Source organism: Bufo bufo, chromosome 1 (assembly GCF_905171765.1).
Source record: "Bufo bufo chromosome 1, aBufBuf1.1, whole genome shotgun sequence".
Taxonomy (NCBI): Eukaryota; Metazoa; Chordata; class Amphibia; order Anura; family Bufonidae; genus Bufo; species Bufo bufo.
Genome location: NC_053389.1, coordinates 288,652,972 through 288,676,670, shown reverse-complemented (window position 1 = coordinate 288,676,670; position 23,699 = coordinate 288,652,972). Strand labels below are relative to the sequence as shown.

Here is a 23,699-nt window from a genome sequence, read left to right as displayed (position 1 = left end):
TCTGTTTTGGATCTGGTCAAGCTGCCAGTTCGGTTGATGTACTGCTCCAAATCAATGTTAAATGAATCCGTGCACGGAAAGATCAAACTGAGACACACACAGCTGGGGGTCAAAGCAAGATCTCTGGTTTATTGCGGAACAGCAGACAGTATATAGGACTGCGAATATAGAACAGGAAGGAGTGGGGGTGTAAGGTGTATATCTTTTCTATTGGCTATAAACTCAGTATTTTCTGTCACGTCTATGTTCAAGAAGAAGTTCCCCCCTCCCCTCTTCCAGATGGGGGAAGCTGCTTGCTTGAGATGAACAGAAACTGTCTTAAGGCACATAATGAAGCATGAAAGTAAGATTCTTGTTCTAGACTTTGGCTGGGTGCCTGGCCGCCATTTTAGCTAAAGTATAGTTCTCAACAAGCAAGTATCCATTTTGTCTCAATATTCCATAACAGTTCCAAGGTCAGCTCCAGATTATGCTTTGCTGTATTATAGGGGTCCTGTTTTATAAGGAGCCCATTACTGTCATAGCTTTGGCCCACAGGACGATCCTCTGGTGGGCCATTCCAACCCTGAATGCAGCACAGGTAGTGTTGTCATGGGTAACTTGACCATTTAAACTTCAGTTTTCAACATCAATCAGTTATGACCCCCAAACGCCTAATATGATCTTTAAAGTGAAGTATGGGAGCTTTTATATAATTCTTTCCTTAGTCTTGGGTCATTGACAAATCACCAAGTGACAGGTATACGTCAATGACAACTCAAGGGTCCTGTTAAGTCCATAGAGTTGCACTCTGTGTTGAAGGTGATTATTAACCATCTCTTCTATTGTACAGGGATTGCTGAAACTTGTCCTGTCATTAAGTCATTGTGTCACTGTCCCAACTTGTGTCTATTTACATGATGTCATCATACAAGCAGCCATTGATGTCTCTAATTCCTGGTATTCTATGTCTTGATCATATAAGACCGTAACTAATTCAAACAGGATTCCACCACTTGAAACTAACCAAGATGACCTGAAATTATAGGTGGCTCCTCATAAAATGACTGACTGCACCTGCTGACCTTCATGTGGGATTCCTCACATCAAACAGGCAATGTGTGACATAATTGATGGGCTGAGATGACAGCAGGTGACTGGAAACTTAATGCATGGACACATCTTTGAACATTTGTTGTGCAAACATTCAATTTTGTCTAGAAATTATTATATTTTTTCAGTATGATGATCTCGAATAATCCTGTAATCCAGAAAAATTAATTAGTGATAAGCCAAAACTGCGTCTTTCAGCCCACCGCCCGACTAACTAGCAGAAACTTACTATATTAACCTCGGGAACAATGCTGATACTGATGGTGATATCAGATATGTATTTGGGTGTTGTCCTTTTTTAGGTGACAGCTTCTCCTTCTACACTTGGACTACTTGGTGTTTGTGTGTGAAATGTTACGCAGCAACCATTGACATTAATAGAGAATATTGATACAAGGAATCGTCCAGAGTGAGAGACCCTTTTTTCTGCAGTTTTTTGTTCTGGTTAATAGAGGGTGGGTTCCTGATTGGGGGATGTCTCTCTAATAGCTCATTATGACTTAAAGGGGTTGTCCGACTCCCACATCAAATTTACTTATGGCCAGAAAGTGCTCAGCCTACAAAGAAAAAAAGAAAAGCCATTTACCTATACTCAGTAATTATGTTCCAGTGCCAAGGCCCCTGTCCCCGCTCCTCCTATTCCACTGTCTGCTGAAAGTGTGATATCCCGTCTTTCATCACGTGCACCGCTGCAGCCATTAACTGGCCTCAGTATTCTGGTGCTGCTTGTCACCACTGAGGCCTGTGAATGGCTGCTGTGGTGCATGTGATAATGGGTGAGACGTCACACTTCTAGTTCATAGGGGACCCTCAGCTGAGCACTTTCTGGCCATGAGTAAAATTGCTTTGTGGGTCTGAGAGCCCATTTAATAGGGTATATAAAGAAGTATAATTAAAAAGGAGCTACACATGGGCGTTATCAGCTCAAGGTAGTGCTCACGGTTTACTGCTAATTGCTGTGATGCATCTGAACTTGCAAACTGAAATAATGGCAAGTCCAAGTGCAGCCGCTAATACACACGCATGATAGCACCCTAAGGCCCCCTTTACACTAGTGAGTATTCCGCGCGAGTGCAATGCTTGATGCAAACGCATTGCGCCCGCATGGAATCCGGACCCATTCATTTCAATGGGGCTGTGTACATGAGCGTTGGTTTTCACTCGTCATCACTTGTGCATTGCGTGAAAATCGCAGCATGTTCTATAGTCTGTCATTTTCACGCAACGCTGGCCCCATATAAGTGAATGGGGTTGCGTGAAAATCGCATCGCATCTGCAAGCAAGTGCAGGTGCGACGTGTTTTTTACTGATGGTTTCTAAGAGATGTTGTTTGTAAACATTCAGTTTTTTATCATGCGCATGCAAAACACATTAAATCGCATTGCACCCACGCGATAAAAACTAAACAATTGAATGCGATCGCAAACAAAACTGAATGGACTTGCTTGTGAAATCGTGCAGTTTTCACTGAAAGCATCCGCAAAGCATCCGCAAAGCATCCGGACCTAATCCGGACATGATCGTCTGCAAGGGGCCTAAGGCTTCTTTCACACTAGAGCTAAAATCTTCCAGCAGAGGAACAGCTTGCCGGAGTTCATCGTCTCTGGATTGCTAGATACTATCTTTCCCCGCTGGAGCCTATTGACCATGATTTGTCTTGCCCTGTTTCCGGCATTAGTGCTTGCAAACAGGCTGGATACCAGCCGTGTCCCTTTATAGTCAATGGGCTCCGATGGGAAAAGGTAGTATCCAGCTATGCCAGATACAATGAATTTTGGCAAGCTATTACTCTGCCGGAACAGCCTGCTGAAATATTTTAGTGCTTGTGTGAAACTAGCTAGCTAGCTAAGAAGTACTGAGGTTGCAATCACCCCTGGGCTCTAATTGCTTTAAGTGCCCTAGTGGCCACTCTAGGGCCTCATGCACATGACCGTAATTTCAGTCTGCAGCCGATTTGCATTTTATGCGGGTTGGATGCGGACTCATTCATTTCAGCTTTTAGCTCCATCATTATGTTTTTAGCTCTGTAACGTGACATCACTGTGTTCATTACTGCTATACTGCTCCATCACTGTGTCCATTACCTCTATACTGCTCGATCACTGTGTCCATTACCTCTGTAACGTGACATCACTGTGTTCATTACTGCTATACTGCTCCATCACTGTGTCCATTACCTCTGTAACGTGACATCACTGTGTTCATTACTGCTATACTGCTCCATCACTGTGTCCATTACCTCTGTAACGTGACATCACTGTGTTCATTACTGCTATACTGCTCGATCACTGTGTCCATTACCTCTATACTGCTCCATCACTGTGTCCATTACCTCTGTAACGTGACATCACTGTGTTCATTACTGCTATACTGCTCCATCACTGTGTCCATTACCTCTGTAACGTGACATCACTGTGTTCATTACTGCTATACTGCTCGATCACTGTGTCCATTACCTCTATACTGCTCCATCACTGTGTCCATTACCTCTGTAACGTGACATCACTGTGTTCATTACTGCTATACTGCTCCATCACTGTGTCCATTACCTCTGTAACGTGACATCACTGTGTTCATTACTGCTATACTGCTCGATCACTGTGTCCATTACCTCTATACTGCTCGATCACTGTGTCCATTACCTCTGTAACGTGACATCACTGTGTTCATTACCTCTGTAACATGACATCACTGTGTTCATTACTGCTATACTGCTCCATCACTGTGCCCATTACCTCTGTAATGTGACATCACTGTGTTCATTACCTCTGTAACATGACATCACTGTGTTCATTACTGCTATACTGCTCCATCACTGTGTCCATTACCTCTGTAACTTGACATCACTGTGTTCATTACTGCTATACTGCTCCATCACTGTGTCCATTACCTCTATACTGCTCCATCACTGTGTCCATTACCTCTGTAACTTGACATCACTGTGTTCATTACTGCTATACTGCTCCATCACTGTGTCCATTACCTCTATACTGCTCCATCACTGTGTCCATTACCTCTGTAACGTGACATCACTGTGTTCATTACCTCTATACTGCTCCATCACTGTGTCCATTGCCTCTGTAATGTGACATCACTGTGTTCATTACCTCTACACTGCTCCATCACTGTGTCCATTACCTCTGTAACGTGACATCACTGTGTTCATTACCTCTATACTGCTCCATCACTGTGTCCATTGCCTCTGTAATGTGACATCACTGTGTTCATTACTGCTATACTGCTCCATCACTGTGTCCATTACCTCTGTAACATGACATCACTGTGTTCATTACTGCTATACTGCTCCATCACTGTGTCCATTGCCTCTGTAATGTGACATCACTCTGTTCATTACCTCTGTAACATGACATCACAGTGTTCATTAACTCTGTACTGTGACATTGCTGTGTTTATTACTTCTGTACTGTGACATCCCTGTGTTCCTTATCCCTGCACTGTGACATAACTGGGTGCCTTTTCTTTATATTATGATGCTGTGTTTATAGTCCCTATGCTGTGACCTCACTGTAGTCCTTAGCTATTAGCTGTGACATCACTTTGCATCTTTTTGTTTTATCCAGGCACTATGAAATCACTGTGTGCAATTTCTGTTTTGTGACATCACTATCACTATGTGAAATATACCTGTACTGTGACATCACTGTGACAAATATTCCTAGGCTGACACGGTGACATCACTGTATTTATTTTTCTTCCTTATAGTATGTCTATAGGAAAATGTATTGGGGACGTATCTGATGAAACATGGCAAACCTCTGTACAGTATTTGCCGCCGGTAGATTTTATAATTTCCATATTAAACCTCTGTACAGAAAAGAACTTAACCTGAGCCATAACATAGTTGTGTGCATGAGACCTAAATCTATTGTAAATGATCTGCTAAGGCTATTTTCACACTAGCGTTCGTGTGATCTGGCAGGCAGTTCCGTCATAAGAGCTGCCTGCCGGATCCGCCGATCAGTGTGACATCCGGGTGCGGATCCGTCTACAAATGCATTGCAAGAACGGATCCGTCTCTCCGCTTGTCATGCGGATGGACGGATCCGTCTTGCAGTCTTTTTCACAGTTTTCCCGGTCTGTGCATGCGCAGACTGGAAGGATGGATCCATCCTTCAGTTCTTTTGCAATGCCGGATCCGGCACTAATGCAAGTCAATGGGATCCGGCTTTCCTGGCGACTGATCAGGCATTTTGGACGGACATAATACCGCAGCATGCTGCGGTATTATGTCCGGCCAAAACGCCTGACAGTGACTGAACAGAAGGCATACTGATGCAAACTGAACGGATTTCTATCCATTCAGAATGCATTGGGATATGCCTGATCAGTTCTTTTCCGGCATAGAGCCCTTTTGACGGAACTCTATGCCGTAAAAGAATAACGCTAGTGTGAAAGTACCCTAAGATCACTATGCAACACCTAATGCCACTCTGCGGTCCAGTACAAAAGCACACTGCTAGATTTTAGGAAATAAAGCTTGTTTTTTCTCGATAATATACATGCAATTATGTTAACAGAACTATTTATAAAAAATTATATTTTATTGTTTTTAAAAATACAGCTATATACACCAAAAGTTGGAATATAACAATATGGAGGGAATAGATGCATCCAATGCCCTCAGGGCCCCAGTGGCAGCATATACAATATACATAGTTTGCCATATCACTGTGAGTTAGTACATTGATGTGCTCTGGCGATGGGACTATAAATGTCCTGTAAGTTCATTAGTTGTTGCAGACTTTATTGTACCTGAGCTGCCAGCCATATATATTTTGGTCCATGACTTCTCTATTCCTAGAATTTTGGCAGCATTTTTGTCTTTTGATATAACACTGCTTTTATCATGCAAGCAACCTACAGTAAACAAATATAAAAATGCTGAGTTTTGCCTCTGCTTCTCCAATGTGCACCTACATAGTTTCAATAATAATAAGTTAATTGTATTGGTTTGTGAAAGTGTGCTCCAAAATAGTTTCTTTGCTATAAAAAAGACTTCAGGGTGAGGTTACCTTCCACGGGCTCAAAACAACATTCCCTGCCAGAGGCAATGCTGTATGCCGTGCAGCTTTCTAGGGTCACCAGGACTTAAATGTGTCATGCACAGCATTTTATTGGAATATATGAGCTCTGTACTATCTTACTGCAAGATATTACCCTTTGTACATAGTTCCTCTATGCACACACTGGATGAACATTTTTTTCTCTTCAAGATTATTCAGCACTGAGATGCTGAAACACAAGCTCTGCTTATGATGGCACAGATGAGAACCCCATGGCGGTCCCCAATGTATAGTTGCAGAATACCATCTGCTCTTTCTGCAGTGATGTTATGTATGGCCTCTTTCCTTTGCTTTCTTTAGTACTTCTTATGACCGTTTCCAAATGTATCTTGTTGTAACCAAAGCACTGGTCAGTTTTAAAACATGACTTCTTCACAGCTGCCATAGTCACTTTCTGCCAGATCTGGAGCCTGGTAATTTGAATTCGGCATTGGTGGAACACCACAGTCTGCATAGGATGGTTGTGCCACGCTCAGTCGTACATTAAGACGCTGGAGTCCATCCTTGGCTGGGTAAGATTGGCCTTTGGGCTGTGTGAGTTGTGAGGGATAATAGCTAATTGCAGTGTATTGGTCCTGGCAGGTAGATGGTTGTGGAAAAAAATCATCCACATTCCGGTTGCTATAACAAGGAGGCATTGGGGCTCTCTTGTGGTTAGGTTGTAAAGGAAAGGGGAATCCACCAAATAAGGGCTCTTGCTCTGGTTCTCTTGGAAGGGGCGGAATAGGGGGTGCAGTCGAAGTTTTCGGTTGTGGATATCTCTGTATTTCTGCAGGACTATAGCTGGATTGCCAAAATGATGAATCTCCCGCATACACTAGAACACAAGAAAATAATCTGTATTAGAATGAGGGTAATAGCTATAAAGTATACTACTAGCTCTTGATGGATATTACCACCTAGGATCAAAAATTCACAGTCCCTAAGTTGTTGTCTTATATCAACATGGTAAAAATTATGTTTTATCATCTCTTGGTGCTAATCATTTATGAGAAAATGGAGTGACAACCAATATGATTGCCATTATAGATCCAGCAGGGGTTGTAGTTATGTAGCTATACATCCCATCTCCATATCAAGCTCATCTAGGTAGGTCTGCAATTCAGGAGTCTTAGAAAGCTGGGTTAAGAAAAAACACAATCCAAGTTTCCTTGCCAGAGGAGAAAAGAAAATTGCATTAATTAGACTACTTGTCATTCGACCTCAAATGTGTGATAATGTTGTAGCCTTCCACTCCCAGAGATAACTTACACAGGTAACAAAATCACCTTGGCATTCCTGGAGCTTACAGAGAGTAAGGACTGTCAATCAAAAACATGTAGGTACACTACGGGGAATTCCAGACCTCCAATTAAAACGAGTGACAACAAGTAGCATCTTTGCTGCTGTCACTAACTTCATCCACCAGGTGTCAGTAGCACATCATGTCTACTTATTGTAGTCCTGTCTTCTAATACAGACATCAGATTTGGCCTCTCCAATCAAGTTTGACTACCAAAAAACTGTATTTAAATGTATTTAGCAGATCCATTCACTTCAACGAAGCTGAAAAGTTGAAACTTTGTACTCTGTCTGACAGGACTTCCATCTGTGTAAGTCTTTTTGAAGGCACAATAGTGTGATAGACTCTGCTATTGTGGACTCAAAAAGCAAAAACAAAATGTAAACCGACAGAAGTAAATGGAGTTTTTGGGGTATTCAAACATAACCCCCTGGTGGAAAGCTCAGTGGAGCGCTAAAGCATTATGTGAACAGCCCCTTAGGCAAGTGTAATTTTTAAGAAGAGCTTTAGTGATCAGTTAAATATGTTTAAAAATGTGTCTGCAGATTAACATACAGTGATATATGTTTGGTTCAGTAGAAACTGCAGGAGATCTGTGTCCATTTAACACCAGAATTCTGAATTTACCCCAGTGGTAAATTGCCACAAAGATACCAAGCGTGACCCGACTTTACTCTCTATAGCATCAAACAGGTGGACTGGACATATTATCAGGATTATCTGCTTTCAGTCAAAATATATTCTCCTCTGGTGAGATAATCCTATACTCAGAGTTAAGATATATGTTCAGTTCTTCTGGAAAGTTTGTGTATTTCTTTTCATATCGGATATAATAAAATACATTCATGACTAACTTGACTGTATATAGAATAGGACACATATGCGAAAGGGTTCAAGCACAGTTGTATTGAGCAATGATATGGTATTCATTGATGTCTATGGGGCCCTACTGTAAAAGTGTATGCTCCCAATTTCATACAGAGGCATACAGATTGTTGGGTTCATATGGAATGAGACGTGGTATGTTCCACTACATGTCATATCAAGGGCATGCCACATATGGCAGCACACAGAGTTGTACAGAGCCATAAGGACTCTGTGGGCCATCATACTAGGTCCATGCACTCAGGTCTGGATGAGGCCCAAGCCATATAATCCTCTGCCATATTTGCTGCTTTATTAATGACCCAAAATATATGCTTTAACGTCAATGAAGGAGGGGAAAAAGTATCTATTGATAATCCATGTTTATTCCCATTTAAAAGTACCACCTAATGGCATCTATAAGATCCCATAACATACAAACATTAGTGGGTGCCTATTCTTCGCCATCCCCTTATTAGGAATCCAAAATGTTGCCATATAATATGCAAGTTAAGGAGCCTGGGCCTTCTTGGACAACTAGATGCACCAAGGGGGCTGATGTACTGGCTCCTTCCAGCTGCCCTATTAAACTATATGGATGTAATAGATCCTATTAGGTTGTGGATTCTCTTTGTCTATGCTTACACCGATGGCCTATTGATATTCTCCAAGATCCAAAAGTAATCAGATCACCAAGAAATGCCAGTGTAAATGAAGCCTTCCTTTGGTTACTGCCCTTCCATCTAGTTGAGCTTGGTATTTGAGAATATAGAAGAAACACTTACTGCTCTCTTCACAATCCCAGTTGTTTTTAGCAATGGACTCATTGTCAGAACTGGATGGAGGTGCTGGAGGTAGATTGGGTGCTACACTGCAGACAGCAGGGCCCCGGGTCCCCTGTGGTTTACAGAAGGTAAGTAGCTCTGGAACATTGTTTCTCCTTGACTGACCTTCCGCATCCAACTGGTTTCGAGGTACAGAACTGAGAAGGTTAAGTTCCATTGGTGCCCCTTGGGTGCCCACACCTATGTCTCTGGATATGTATTGTTTTAAGTCTGGGTCTTCTTGTGGGGCAGGTTTGTGGCTTCCAGCTCGTTTGCAAATGCGTTTTCTAAAGATGACAAAAAGTCCCACTAAGAACAGGACTGCAAGGACTCCTCCTAAGATTTCGACAATCTCCTGAGTTCCGGATATAAGGGATCTTCTATCTCTTTCAGGGCCATCTACTTCAGCACACAGCTGCCCACCATTAATGTCACTGCAATTGCATGTGCTGCTGGGTGTGCAGAGGTCTGCCTTCCCACAGGAACCATCTTGACAGCTTCTCACTACAGTCTCGCATCTGCAAGAAAGAGAACATTTATAATTGTTCTAGTAAAATTGCGGTCTTTAGGATGCATCAAATATAGTTAATGGGCTATTTCAGAGAAAAATGTTTGCACCCTGTATTATATGTAACACTTGTGTGTACAGTATTGCTCAGCGAGCAGAGGTGACAATGACATCAGGAGAAAGCATCTTCCAAATGGAAAATTAAAGGGAACCTGTCGTCAACTTTCAGCTGACCTCACTGAGGGCAGCTTAAATTAGTGACAGAAATGTTTCAGCAGTGTGTCACTCATGAGCTAAAAGTAAGGGGTTGCTAAGAGAGAGACTTTTAAAATATGCTAATGAGTCTCTAGGTGCTATTAGGGCGTTGCTTCAACACCCAGAGGCTCAGTCTATGCATCCTTTGGCACGCCCAGGTCCAGTTGATTGACTTTCGAGTTCTCCTCATCGTTCTCCTCATCCCACGCCTGCACCGTCCCCTTTAGTATTCGGCGCAGGCGCAGTGAGTGAAGAACGCGCTCCTGCTGCCGGCTTCCTTCCTTCGACGCAGTGAGGAAGCCGGCAGCAGGAGCGCGTCCTTTACTCACTGCGCCTGCGCCAAATACTAAACGGGACGACGCAGGCATGGGATTTACGGGACACTGAGGAGAACTCGAAAGTCAATCAACTGGACCTGGACGTGCCAAAGGATGCGTAGACCGAGCCTCTAGGTGCTAAAGCAACACCCTAGTAGCACCCAGAGGCTCATTAGCATATTTTAAAACTCTTTATTTTAAGAGAACGGCGGCAGGCAGGGGGTTATAAAGCATACTGTTATGTACTGCTGACATTAGCACATCGCTAATGTCAGTCAGCTACATAACGTTATTTCTCATAGCAGAAACCCTTTAACCACTTGAGACCAGAACACTTGATGCTTGTTTGCTCCCCACCCAATGCAGAGCTTGAGAAAAGGTGATGTGGCCAACTTGTTGTTGGTTGCCGTTTTTCCCATACAAGATGCATGACTACTTGGTACTATAATATTATACTCACCTTTCACCTTGAAATCCTGGAGGGCAGCTGCATGTGAAACCATTGGAGATGGATGTGCACATTCTACCTTGCATACAAGAAGATGTGGCACATGGGTCTATACCCAGATCACACTTAGGACCCAAGAATGGAGAATGACAGAGACAAGAATAACCTGTAGGAAAAAGGTAATGTAAGTATATAAATATATTTTCATATCAAACATTGATCAGACATCTCTTCTTAGCCTTGTTACTTTTTAGTCAAGTACTTACCTCCGTTAACCATCTCTGCACACATTCTGCCACTTGGACATGGCTCCTGGCTGCAGGCTTGAGTATTTTCACAGCATGGCATAATGTTCTTTTGATGAAGAGCTGATCCCAGGCTTGCCACGGTTTGTCCATTAATGGTGATGTTATCCATGCAACCATGAAATCCTTTAGAGACGAGACCGTCGTCTTGTATGAGTCCACCAATGATCAGGTGAGATGACTTCCCAATGCACGTGGGTAGAGGTTGCTCCATGTCCACACCATCCACATGGAATTTGACAGCAGAACTTGTTACTTCCAGCATAATACTATGTAAAGCTCCGTCATTTACCAATGTCTCCAAAAACAGATTCTGGGTGGAAATTCCTTGGCAGAGATGCTTATAATGTACGTAACCGTTATCAAGCTGTAAAATGGTCAAGAGAAAAAATTAAATAACAAACTTACATTAGAAACTTATACAAACAAAAGTAAATTGTGTTTGAGATTGAAAACAAGAGGAATCTATGCAGTTTTCTTTTCTCCAAACATAACGCTTCTCACTTAAACCAAAACACTCTATTTTAGTCTCATCCATCCACAGTACATTGTTCCAATAGTCTTCTGGTTTGTCCAGGTGATCTTTATCAAACTGTAGATGGGTAGCAATGTTCATTTTGGAGAGGAGTGTCTTTCTCCTTGCAATCCTGCCATGCACACCATTGTTGCTCATTGTCCTGCAGATGGTGGACTCATGAACATTAACATTAGCTAATATGAGAGAGGCCTTTAGTTGCTTAGAGGTTACTTTGGGTTCCTTTGTGACCTCACGGACTATTACATGCCTTGCTCTTGGTGTGATCTTTGTTGGTTGACCACTCCTGGGGTGGGTAATAATGGTCTTCAGTTTCCTTCATTTGTACACAATCTGTCTGACTGTGAATCAGTGTCAACACTCTTTAGAGATGGTTTTGTAACCTTTTTGACCCTGATGAGCATCAACAACTCTTCTTCTGAGGTTCTCAGAAATCTCCTTTGTTCATGCAATGATAGATTTCCACAAATATTCTGTTTTGTTGTTAAGATCAGAAGTTGATAGATCCATGTTCTTTAAATAAATAGGTTGCCTACTCACACCTGACTCTATTTTCACCTTTAAATTATCTGCTAATCCTAAAGGTTCACATACTTTTGCCACTCACAGGTATGTGATATTGGATCATTATCCTCAATACAGAAATAAGCCTAATATTTTTTACTTATCTTTATCTGCTTTTAGGATTTGTGTGAAAATCTCTTGTAGTTTTAGGTCAAATTTATAAGAAATATAGAAAATTCAAAAGGGTTCAAAAACTTTCAAGCATCACTGTACTTCATTGGTCCACTGCTGCCATTCCATCTCCTACTGGGTGTTATGGACAATGGTTGTGGAACCACTGTGGCAACCAACTGGTTTGATTTGGGGCTAGATCTAAGGACGGTCCCCTGGTATACACCCTTTAAAATCTATACAATGACTTCACTGTAGAGGAGCCACCAGATCGCTACCGCTTGGAATAGTCCTAGTGTGGTTGGCTGCATTGATGTATGGCACAGAGGGAACAGGCAGAGGTCAGGGCTGGATGAGTTCGTACAAATCTGGAATAACAGCTCTTATGCTCCAGCAAGCTAGAGAGACCTTGCAATATTTGTAGAGACCAATTACATGGTCAAGGAAGTGAGGTCAACAGCACAGCTATATATGAGCTCATTAGTCAAGAAGCTGAGCACTGAATCAGAAAGGGCATTAACCTCTGCAGTGCTGCAGGGAAAGGTCTCTATCTTGAACATACATGGGAAGAAACCTTGCAACTAGACTGCAGCCTGCAGCATGGGAGACAGGATACTGAGCAGGGGCAAGGTGAGAAATGCAACGCCCTTGCCAGTTCTGGATAGCGGGACAGTGGTGGCCATGGAGTGCCACCATAACACTGGGTCCCCCAATGCTCCCTGGTGGCTCTTGACACACAGTTAATTGCATGTTTTTTTTTTCTACATTTTCCTACTGTTTATCCTCCTGACAAGCCCTTTAATGTGAATGTTCACCCTTGAACACCATTTTATATATTTTTTATCATTGAAAGAACAGCAAATGCTGTTACACATTAATGAACAGTACTCAAAGTAACCAGTGGGGTAGTTTTAACATTTCTGCTCTATTTCCAGCATAGTGATTAGCATGTTAACTAAAGGGATTGTGTAATAATGACTTCTTCAAGGACACAAACATAATGAAGAAACGCAGCAAACTGACTTAATTATTTGTTATACCAGACGCCAAATCTACAAGCAATTAGCAAGCAGAAACAGAACCAGCGCATATAGCAAACACATTATGTGCGAACAAATTTTGAGACAAATTTTTTTATGAGCTACAAAATGTTAAAGACACAATTAACTTGCTTTCACTTGTAGCTACTAGAGACCATGCCAGTTGCAGCCTGTAATTCATGAACTTGTAGCCTTTTACTCGGCTTGTGGTTATAGATGTAATATTGATTGATGTACGGTATTTGAAATGTCCTTCACCTTTCTGTAGTACACAGTGCATGGGATTCTGCCTTTAGTAACACTCATTTCCTGTCAAATCATGAAATCTTCACCATCCATGATCAAAATGTTCAGTTCTTGCTCAGAAGATATACTGCAGAGCAAGCTGAGACGTGTCAGGATGCCTTTGGGTACAGCTGCCTGCTCATCCTTACATCCTTCCTGGCTACAATATGACGTGCCAGAGCTATAAACCCTTCAGCTATATTGTGTATTAAAGAAGTTGTATCATAAAAGCAACCCTTGTTCATATGCCATATCAAGGGCATACCGACACCATAAAGGGAACTCCACTATTTGAACTAGAACAGAGCTTTTTTATAAGAGTGCCTTCCACTGAGGTGGACCGGATCCATCCAAGCATTACCTAGATGGCCGTTCATTTAATTATTAAATTGCCATTGGTGAGGATTATAGAAACTTCTATTTGAAAAGAGGTTCTCTTGAGGAGATAACCCTTAAGCTAACCTAAAAAGTTGTGCTTCAGGATCCTCTGGTGGATTTAGGTCCTAACACTAGATCCAGCAGTGGACAACCATATGTGAAACTCATTTGGAGCCTATAACTACTTGTAAGGGACAGTTTCTATTGGTCTTGCTTCCTTTACGCCCTTTAAAAACGCATGTTTTAACGATATGACCTGTGTTTACAATAATGATAGTGCAAATCATACTCTCATGGTAGGCCCTAAAGATGCCCATAAATATCTGACCAGCCGACCATCTAATATGAATGGGGGAGGAGAAAGACTAGACATATCAGTTTTAATATGACTAATCCTTAGTTCTCATGGAAGATTAGTCACGATCATATCCCTATTGAGATCACAAGTATATATCGGGGTGGTCAGAGCTTTCTAAGGTTTATGGCCACCTTAAAGAGCACCTGCCATCAGAATCAACCCTATTAAACTAGACATGCTGCCTGGTAGTACTGACCCTGCTGATTAACATGGTATGGTAATGGTATATATAATGCAATGAGCACAGGTATAATTGAATAAGCTTTTATGGAGAAGTAAATAACCACAAAGTCAGGAAAAATACATCCCCTATACCTATTTCAGTGCTGCCCCTGATCCCTGTGGCCCTATGCAGGAGCACAGTTTGCCCTGGTTTGTCATATTGGTTTGTTTTGTAAGACTAATTGCAAACAATTGTTCATGGTGACAGTGAGAAAAAATGCCTTTTCTGACTGAAGGAAATTGATGATGGGAATGATTAGGCTCAGTTTACATTTATGTCGACTTTTTTGTTGTTCTCTGCCATCAGAGGACCAGAAAAACATGATCCATTATATGGCATACAAAGGATATAATGAATACAAACAGAACACCTTCTATTTCCAGACGGGATGTATTGATGTCATTGTTGAAAAAAAAAAAAAAAAAAAAAAAAAAGTTTCCATCGTGTTTCCATTATCCTGCAGACATTACTTTTCTCCCATCAAAAATAGCGGAAACATGAAGGAACAGAGTCAAGCTGATACTAACGTTACACCATTGAAATCAATGGTTATAACAGTGGAAACATGTTTTCCATTTTCTGTTCTTTATCAGAATACAACAACTTAAACAATTTGTGCTCATTTTAACTTTTTTTTTTTGCCAAATTTTACATGCTCAGAGGTCTCCATTAGGCTCCATAAACGTCTGCTTTGGAGGCTCCGTTAGGAGCCTTCATTGTAGATTCTGTAAAAAATACTGACAAAATAGTGCAGTATGCTGCTCTTTTTTTGTCAGGTGAAATGGCAGGTTTTCTAATAAAAATTAGATCCTATTATAGTAAATAGGGACTGTAATGTGGTATTCATTTATATTATTTGACAGAAACGTTGCGTCCTTTATTTTCATAGTTCTGCTTCTATAATGGAGCAGAACAATAGAACTAAAAATGCCAACATTAACCCAGCCCTGGGGTTGAATAGCACCTAGATATATGAGTTGACACTAAGGTTGCCACCGAGTGGGTATACCACCAGTTTTGCCTGTATTACCAGCAGGCGGCACATAGAATTGACACTAATTTTCAGTAACCTCCTTGCTTTTAACGCCTATGGGGGTCACTTGCTATCAGATATAGACCAGTTTTCTGGTGTATATCTGTCGCATATTGCAGCCCAAAGGTCATATGCACCACAATCTGTGGATTTTCCCCGCTTATGCCAGGTCTAAAAAATTATACGTGGCGTGTGTGGGGAAGGGACAGGCCAGAAGGCCTGTCTCATTTATCATCTTATATGCCTAGATAAGCATAGATTCTTATCTTTAAAACAAGAGATGCAAATAACCATGAGATATAGCGATACAGCCCTTAGTAGCAATGGGGTATAACTATTGAAACTTACTGGCACTTCTATATACCGGCCCCTGGCTGGTAAAACTGACTAGTGGGAACCCTAGTAATAGATAGTATGGTAGTCATATTTGTGGTGACCCAGCTTACCTAAATACAGATAAAATGTCTTGATAATGTCTTCATAGATTTGTAACAACTTGACAAAAGAAGCTATATATACTATTTACCTAGTGAAAAGTCTTCTCAGAAAATTGTCAGCCTTTGGTTGTCCTCATTTAGAGTTTTTTTTTTTTCTAAGAACCACACTGGTTCATAATCTATGTCTGACGTTGTGGCTCAGCCCCAACTGAGTAGAGTTGAGCTGCAATAACATACACAGCCTATAAATCTATGGTGCGGTTTTCTAAGCCCGGATAACCGCTTTAAGCAATGTTTGATTAGTAGGTACAGGCTTATGATGGGTAAAGCATCTCTGCAGGTGAAGGTGAGAGGTAAATTATTTGGTGAAAGATGCATTCTGAAATCGGACATATTTTTATAGGAAGAATTTGGTGCCAGTATCATCTGTCGCCATAACTGTTGAGTAGGACTATAAAGGAAGCCTGATGATCATGACTTAATGGTGACAGACATGTCAAGAAATATAAATTTTCAAGAATGTCATGACATTTTGTTTGTAAAGGGTGGGACTCACATATTTTCGCCCCAGAATGTCACACTTTGGTGGGCCATTTAATGAATGCAGTTAGTTAAAAGGGGTTCTCTGGGAATTCACATAATAAAATGACTGAAAATTCTTAACTATTACTTTATTATAAATACATTCCCAAATACCTTTCATTAGTTATAATGGCTTGGGAACAATCATCAAGGGGGAAAAATGCCAGCCGTCCTATTAGTACACACAAAACCTGTCCTAATCACGCAATAGGACAAGTTAGAACACTGAGCTAAAGAGCTTCCTCAGCCTCCTCTCTGCTCTGCTTGTCAGGGATTATGATCCTGAGCACAGCTGACAGGATCTTCAGCTGAATCTCTGTAGAAATGGAGTTTATGAGAAGACAGTACTCTGAAGTACAGAAAGGATAGACAAGCCAGTCTGTGGTAATGTGAGACTGTGGTAAAGGAGACTGCGTGTAAGTGCTGCTGCTCATTAACCTTATCCCTACCAATCCGTCCTCTGAACTTCATTCCTACAGAGATTCAGCTGGAGATTTTATCAGCTGTAATCAGGATCATGGTCCCCAAGCAGAGCAGAAAGGATGATGAGGCAACTCTTTAGCTCAGTGCTCTGAAATAACTTGTCCTTTTCTGTGATGAGGATCGGTTTTGTGTGTACTAATAGGATGGTGGCCATATTATTTTCCCTGATGATTGCTTCCTAGACAAAATGAGCCATTATAACTAATGAAAGGTATTTGGGAATATATTTATAATAAAGTAATATTTCAGTATTTTCAGTCATTTTATTTTATGATTTCCCAGAGAACCCCTTTAATTACTTAAATATTAGCCTGAATAAAGTTTAAATCATACTGTTTCATGCATACCGCTGATGCATTTACAGTACAACATCTTAACTTACCTCCAACAGAAAAGAGGATGAACCATTAACTTGCATCAAAACAGACTGGGGTTGGCGGGTCTTAATATGTAGTTTGACTTTCCATCCTCTGGAGACATTGTGGCGGTAATACAAAAAACTGTGGCTGTCAAACCGCAAAGCTGTACCTAAAGATAAAAGAAGAGGGATACATTAGATAAGACTTTAGACATTAGCAGACAATTGATCTGTTTCCCTTGTCTTCTTGATGGAGAGCCCAAAATAACTGTACAGAAATGTTACATGCTCCCTTCCATAAAAACCACATACAGTAACAGACTTACTGTTGCATATGCAGACTTGTTGTAGACTATACTGTGGTGTAATAACGCTCAGTCGAGCAGTGCTGTAAGTGGATAGTACTGACTGGTCCAGCTTTATCACTTCATGGCATGTGCGGCTTTTGCACTGGGCTCCATGACAGGGCAGGTAAAATATGTTGTCGATGTGTAACCCCACAGACTGGTCAAGCTCATGTCTTGCTGCATGGATTTTCTCTGAAAGAATCTGAGGACTTGCATATGAGTTGGAACCTGTTCCAGTCACCAAAACAAGGTCCAAAGACTCCTCATCCTTCTGTAGACTGGCCATCTGAATCTGTTGGCGGTCTATTGTTAGAAGGTTCCCAATGAACCTTTGAAAACTTCGCCAGTGGTCACCTATGAAGTCTCCTGGAGATAGGTTTTTGAAACGTAAAACCAATGCTTGCTGAAGAGCCTCCTCACTAAAACACCATACATAGATATGTACAAGAGCTGTGGATGAAAATGTCCCATCAGTGACTGTCACATTGAAGAAGTAATGTCCTTGGTGAAGACTTTGTAGTGCTATAACTTTGCCATCTGTTATCCCTACAGAAAAGAGGCCCTTTTTCCTTTCATCTTCAGTCAATCTGTACATTAGTATGTCATGGAGATCCTGGTCTGTGGCATGAAGCTTGCCCAAAACACTGCCATGGAAAGACACTTCACTACTGGTGATGAAGATTTCTAGTGGCAATACTGTAGGAGGGTGTCTGCTTTGGTCAATGACTTGAATACTGATAAAAGTGGATGAAGAGAGATGTGGGGTGCCACTGTCAGTAACCTACAATAATAATTGGAAAGAAGTGATGGTTACTTCTTTTAGAAGTTCAGTTTTGGATACATTTACATGCTTTTGTTACACATATAGGCTATAACATTGGGTCCTATAATACAACTTGTAAGTGCCGCAACATAGTCAATAGAAACCTCACTTGTAAATGGAGGACATATAACTCATGGATTTCTATTGGAATGACACTCATGAAAAAGTCATCACTGGTTTCAATATAGATGACCTTGCAGTCTACTCAGCTCAAGCCTTATGTTTTATACAGCCATATTACACACAGATTTGTCCATTGAGAGATTAAAACTGTTCTTCATGTACTATGCTGTGAATCTAGGTTTATGTATCATGTTATCGTTATCTTCTTCTAGGGATTTATAAAGAAGGGAATTGTGGTTAATTATGTTTTAAAACATTATGAACCCATTCTTACCTGGATCTTTAACAGATATTTCTCCTTCAGAGTTCTGGTGAGAAGAGATGTTGTAGATAGGATTCCATCTTGACTGATATGAAACACATTCTCCTCATTTCCTTGAAGGATTCGGAAGTTGAAGGGAGGTCCATGTTTGGGGGAATCCTTATCTGTTGCAATAAGTGTCATGACACTAGTACCAGCTGGAGAACCATCCTAAAGAAAAATTATGATGATTAAACGAAGAAAAATATGAAAACATTGACAAAGAAGCTTGTATAGTGTTGGTGATCCATACCTGAAGTACAAGACTATAGTTGGACTGTAAGAACATGGGAGGGTTGTCATTCACATCCAGTAAATGTACATGGACAAGTGCTTCGCTGAAGAAAGATGGAATACCATTGTCTGTAGCTTGTACCACGAGGGAATATTTGGATTTCTAGTAACGATGAAAAACATTGAAATGGAACAGATTTACATATTAGGTGACCCCAACAGTTGCTGTAAGCAGTGCCTGCATTCCATTCTGCTGCTGACGAAGGGAGTGCAAGCAGGGAAATGTGAACTACCTAGAGCTACTCCCTCTTGCATACATTCTATCAGTCTTTAATTAATTCTTGCAGTCTATGTATACCATTTTATGTCTTGTATGTCATGATGTTTATGGTCATGAAAAAACCCCTTGTACATCACGTTCACAAGATCAGTTTGCCTATGTCTCTTTTTAGATTAAAAAGAAGATTGAAACACAATGTAAGGGAGAAGGGTAACATTTTCTAATATGCACAGAAAATGATGTTTTAATGTGATAGAACAGGGATGCACAACCTGCAGGCTTCCAGCTGTTGCAAAACTATAACTCCCAGCATGCCCTAAAAGCTGCAGGCTGTCCAGGAATGCTGGGAGTTGTAGTTTTGCACCAGCTGGACGGCCGCAGGTTGGGCATCCCTGTGATAGAACATTCTATATAGAAACAACATAGCATGTTAAGAGTAAATTGAGGAGAACGGAACATACATACTTCAAAGCTAACGTAACATTTTGAATCAAACTCTAAAAATAACCTGTAGAACGGAACTAGACATGCCCTGCATATTTCTGTGCTTTCTGCTTAAAGTGATTCGTTTTTGAAGTAAGCAAGACAAGTTCAACCACTTTGTGGGAAAACGCTCACCTTCTCTCTGTCCAGTCGACTCAAAACTCTCAGATCTCCTCGCTCTGGGTGTATTGAAAAGTGGCCAAGAGGGTCTCCTCTCACAATCTGCAAAGTGACTTTATTGTTGTTTGGTCCATCCAGATCCGCAGCAGATACCTATAGAAAATATGTAGAATGAAACTAACCTTATATATAATACACATACACAACACAATATACGTTACAGTATGTCTAGTCACTACCTACTACAAGATCAACACACTCATCTCCTGCTATAACTATTTCTATCAGAGGTGTAACTTGCAGCTACTGGGCCTCAATGAAAAATATGTAGCTGGGTACTATGGGAAATTTATAATACTGGTGTCTTATGCGACAAAGGGGCCTTTGACCCCCTCAGGCACCAGGACCTGGGAGCAACTGCTGCCTCTGCCCTGCCTATAGCTACACACCTCATTCTAATGATCTAATAATTCCCTCCTCAGGACTTATTCATGGCGTAAATAAAGGCTAAAAACACTATGGTGTTCAGAACCTACTGAAATGTCACTATGGAAATGTGCGTTGTCTTAAAATGGCCTAGCTGGAAACCCAAAGACAATAACATCATGCGTGGCTCTGTTATCTTTAGTGTATACTCATTTTAAAGACTCCCCTTTCTTACCATCACAATTAGATCACCCACAACTGCATCCTCTCTGATTTCGGCCTCATATTCCTCCAGGCTGAAGATGGGCTTGTTGTCATTTACATCAGTTATGTTCACCACAAGAACTGTTACATCACTCATGGGTGGAGAACTTGCCCTTGTACCTTCGACTGACAGGTAATACTGATGCTGAGATTCATAATCCAACTTCTTGTTCAAGTATAACTTGCCTGTAACAGAAATTAGTGTATAACAGGGATTGCCAAGTATCTGGATATAATTAGAAGTACATTGAACAAGTAATGACATCATCATGGATAAAAGGTAGGAATTAATGTAGTAGTGAAAAGTATTGGGTATGCTAAATTTGGAAGCACAAATCCAGTATTAAAGGGGTTTATAAGATTAGATAAACAGTACACTGCAGCTTTCTTCTAGAAACAGCACCACTATTGTTATTTGGCTGTATGGGATATTGCAGCTCAGTCCCAGAAAAGTGTTTGGGGCTATGCTGCAATACCACACAGCTACATTGATGATAACTGCAGCATTGCTCCCACTGAAGTGAATGGGAGCAGGGCTGCATTTACCAGCTCTGTACAATACACAATGGACAGAGCTGTGTAGTTCTGGCACCAACTTCCGGCGCTTGGGCTACTCTGATGTTTGTGGGGTTGAATGGTGCCAGTAGTTTTACTCATTTACAATGAAGATTTTGCCTAGAGGGAGAGAAGAATTCTAAGGCTGGTTCCTGGAGTACGAAAATAAGTTGTCCCTCCATGAATATGAACAGTCTCTAGTCATTCTGAATCTATACAGTACATCTCATCATGCAGACTACTCTACCTGTATCGTGCAGAAGGAACATCTTATTTTCATTCCCACTCAAGATTTCATACGTGATCTTTGCTTTGTTCTCCAAATCTTGACTCAAGTCTGAAAGATTCAGTAGCTCTGACCCTACAGCCTGGTCTTCTGGCAGCAATATAAGCTTTTCAGGGTTCCCGAAAACTGATCGGTAATAACTCAGAGACACTACAGATACCGAAATGGGTAGACATGTTGAAAGTGGACGGGGCAAACCACGGTCTGTTGCACAGATGTTCAACTCAATTACTTGGTCTTCCATATTTTCTAGAGGCTTTTCCAGATAAACCACTCCAGTGTTTTCGTCTACTATGAAAAGTCCATTGGCAGAGGTTTTGAAGTAATATCGAACTTCAGAATTTAAACCTAAATCACAAAATCCACAAAACAGTTTAATTCTTTAGAGTTCACCAAGAAAAAAATGTCCAAATATTGTACTTGCCCCAATGTCACCAACTTACATAGGTATTTGGATCACACGCGTATGTGATATAGATTATCATAAAGTAAGCTAAGGTCATTCAAGCAAGTCAAGTCTGTTAATCCTACCATTTTGAATGGAATTCCATCCCAGAATTTGCCCACCAATATCTCCATTTTGACTCCCAAGTACAGTAGCATAATTATCTTGCATTACCTTCATCAGGATCTCTAGCAAAAATCACTGCAACTGGAGTCTTCAAAGTAGTATTATCAAACACAGTGACGGAGTAGTGATCCATAGAGAATACAGGGCCGTTGTCATTTACATCTTCCAGATACAAGATGATGTCTGCTTGACATGACAGTCCTCCTCCGTCTGTGGCCTTTGCAAGCATGTGGTAAGAAGCTTTCTTCTCTCTGTCCAGTGGAGCCAATGTTGTAAGCTCACCTGTTGTACATGATAAAAAAAACAGGTGCTTGAAGCTTAATGTAACACGGATTTGTCAAGGGGTATTTTCATATATTCATTATACTTATGTATACATTCCAATAACAAGTGATGGCATAACAGAGGGATCATGACAATTTGTGGAAAGCCAAGGATTTACATTTTTTACTGCATTGCACCATTGCCTTCCATATACTGTGCCAAAGGGTGCTTGCAACTTTCAATCTTGTGAGTGGTAGGGGTCTGTGGAGTCAGAGCCAAATAGATCAGAGTGGCTGTCTAAACTGGTTATATGGCCTTTTTTTTTTGCTATAAATGGATTGACCCAAGAGAGTAATTACCATAGTTTGTGTTCAGTATTGGATGGAAATTGAAAGTAGACAGGATGGCATTTGTAAAATTAATGTTTAACTGACTCTGGATGGTACTTAACCATACATAAGTTATATAGAAATGAGTCAGATAAAAACACAAAGCAACAGTATTTGGTAATACTTACCAGTATATGGATCCAGTCGGAACTGATCATCTCCAAACCCATAAAGTCTATAAGTGACCATGGCATTGTGACCTAGGTCAGAGTCTTTGGCTGATATCTTGAGGATAAATACACCAGGGGGCGCATCTTCAGCTACCCTTGCTTGGTAAAGCATCTGATAAAAAGAAAATTATCTTAGTCTCTTTATATTTTCCATGGAAGCAATTCAACCGTTTCAGGAATGTGAAATCCCAAACAGAGCTGAATAAGAGCGACTGTTCTGTAATTCTGGTGTTATTTCTATCTCAGTGACGACTAGGTGTCTCCTCCTTAGGGCTCATTCAGACGGCCGTATGCTGTCCGCAAAAATACTGAATGCTATCCGTTTTTTTGCGGATCCGCAAAAAAACGAATCTGCAAAAAAACGGATAGCATTCAGTATTTTTCCGGACCCATAGACTTCAATGGGGCCATGTCCTGATTTTCACGGACAAGTATAGGACATGTTTCATTTTTTTTGCGGATCCGCAAAAAAACGGATAGCATTCAGTATTTTTGCGGACAGCATACGGCCGTCTGAATGAGCCCTTACTGAGAGGAGCCAGTTCCTCAGTGCACTCAAACAAGACACGAATCAAGATGCTGCTGCTTATCAGGGTGATCAGAGCATTGGCCTACCCCTTCATGTGCATTTCTTCAGAAGCAGTCTAAACAATAAGGAGATTTTAAGCACCAGAATTTTTTTTTATTTTTTATCTCT

General features: G+C 41.0%; 1 protein-coding gene across 1 annotated transcript in view; it reads right to left on the bottom strand.

Moving 5' to 3' along the window:
* Window positions 1-5,633: 5,633 nt before the first annotated feature.
* Window positions 5,634-23,699, bottom strand: part of FAT2 (FAT atypical cadherin 2) — an 86,729-nt gene continuing 68,663 nt past the window's right edge. The window contains exons 12-24 of the mRNA XM_040440299.1: window positions 22,961-23,114; window positions 22,228-22,461; window positions 21,570-21,956; window positions 20,739-20,953; window positions 20,093-20,230; window positions 19,214-19,357; window positions 18,934-19,131; window positions 17,693-18,494; window positions 17,391-17,536; window positions 10,941-11,346; window positions 10,687-10,840; window positions 9,108-9,664; window positions 5,634-6,993 (exon numbers count right to left, since the gene is read on the bottom strand). Coding sequence (XP_040296233.1) covers window positions 6,533-6,993; window positions 9,108-9,664; window positions 10,687-10,840; window positions 10,941-11,346; window positions 17,391-17,536; window positions 17,693-18,494; window positions 18,934-19,131; window positions 19,214-19,357; window positions 20,093-20,230; window positions 20,739-20,953; window positions 21,570-21,956; window positions 22,228-22,461; window positions 22,961-23,114 — 3,996 coding nt within the window. The 3' untranslated portion in view covers window positions 5,634-6,532. The remainder of the gene's footprint in view (window positions 6,994-9,107; window positions 9,665-10,686; window positions 10,841-10,940; window positions 11,347-17,390; window positions 17,537-17,692; window positions 18,495-18,933; window positions 19,132-19,213; window positions 19,358-20,092; window positions 20,231-20,738; window positions 20,954-21,569; window positions 21,957-22,227; window positions 22,462-22,960; window positions 23,115-23,699) is intronic.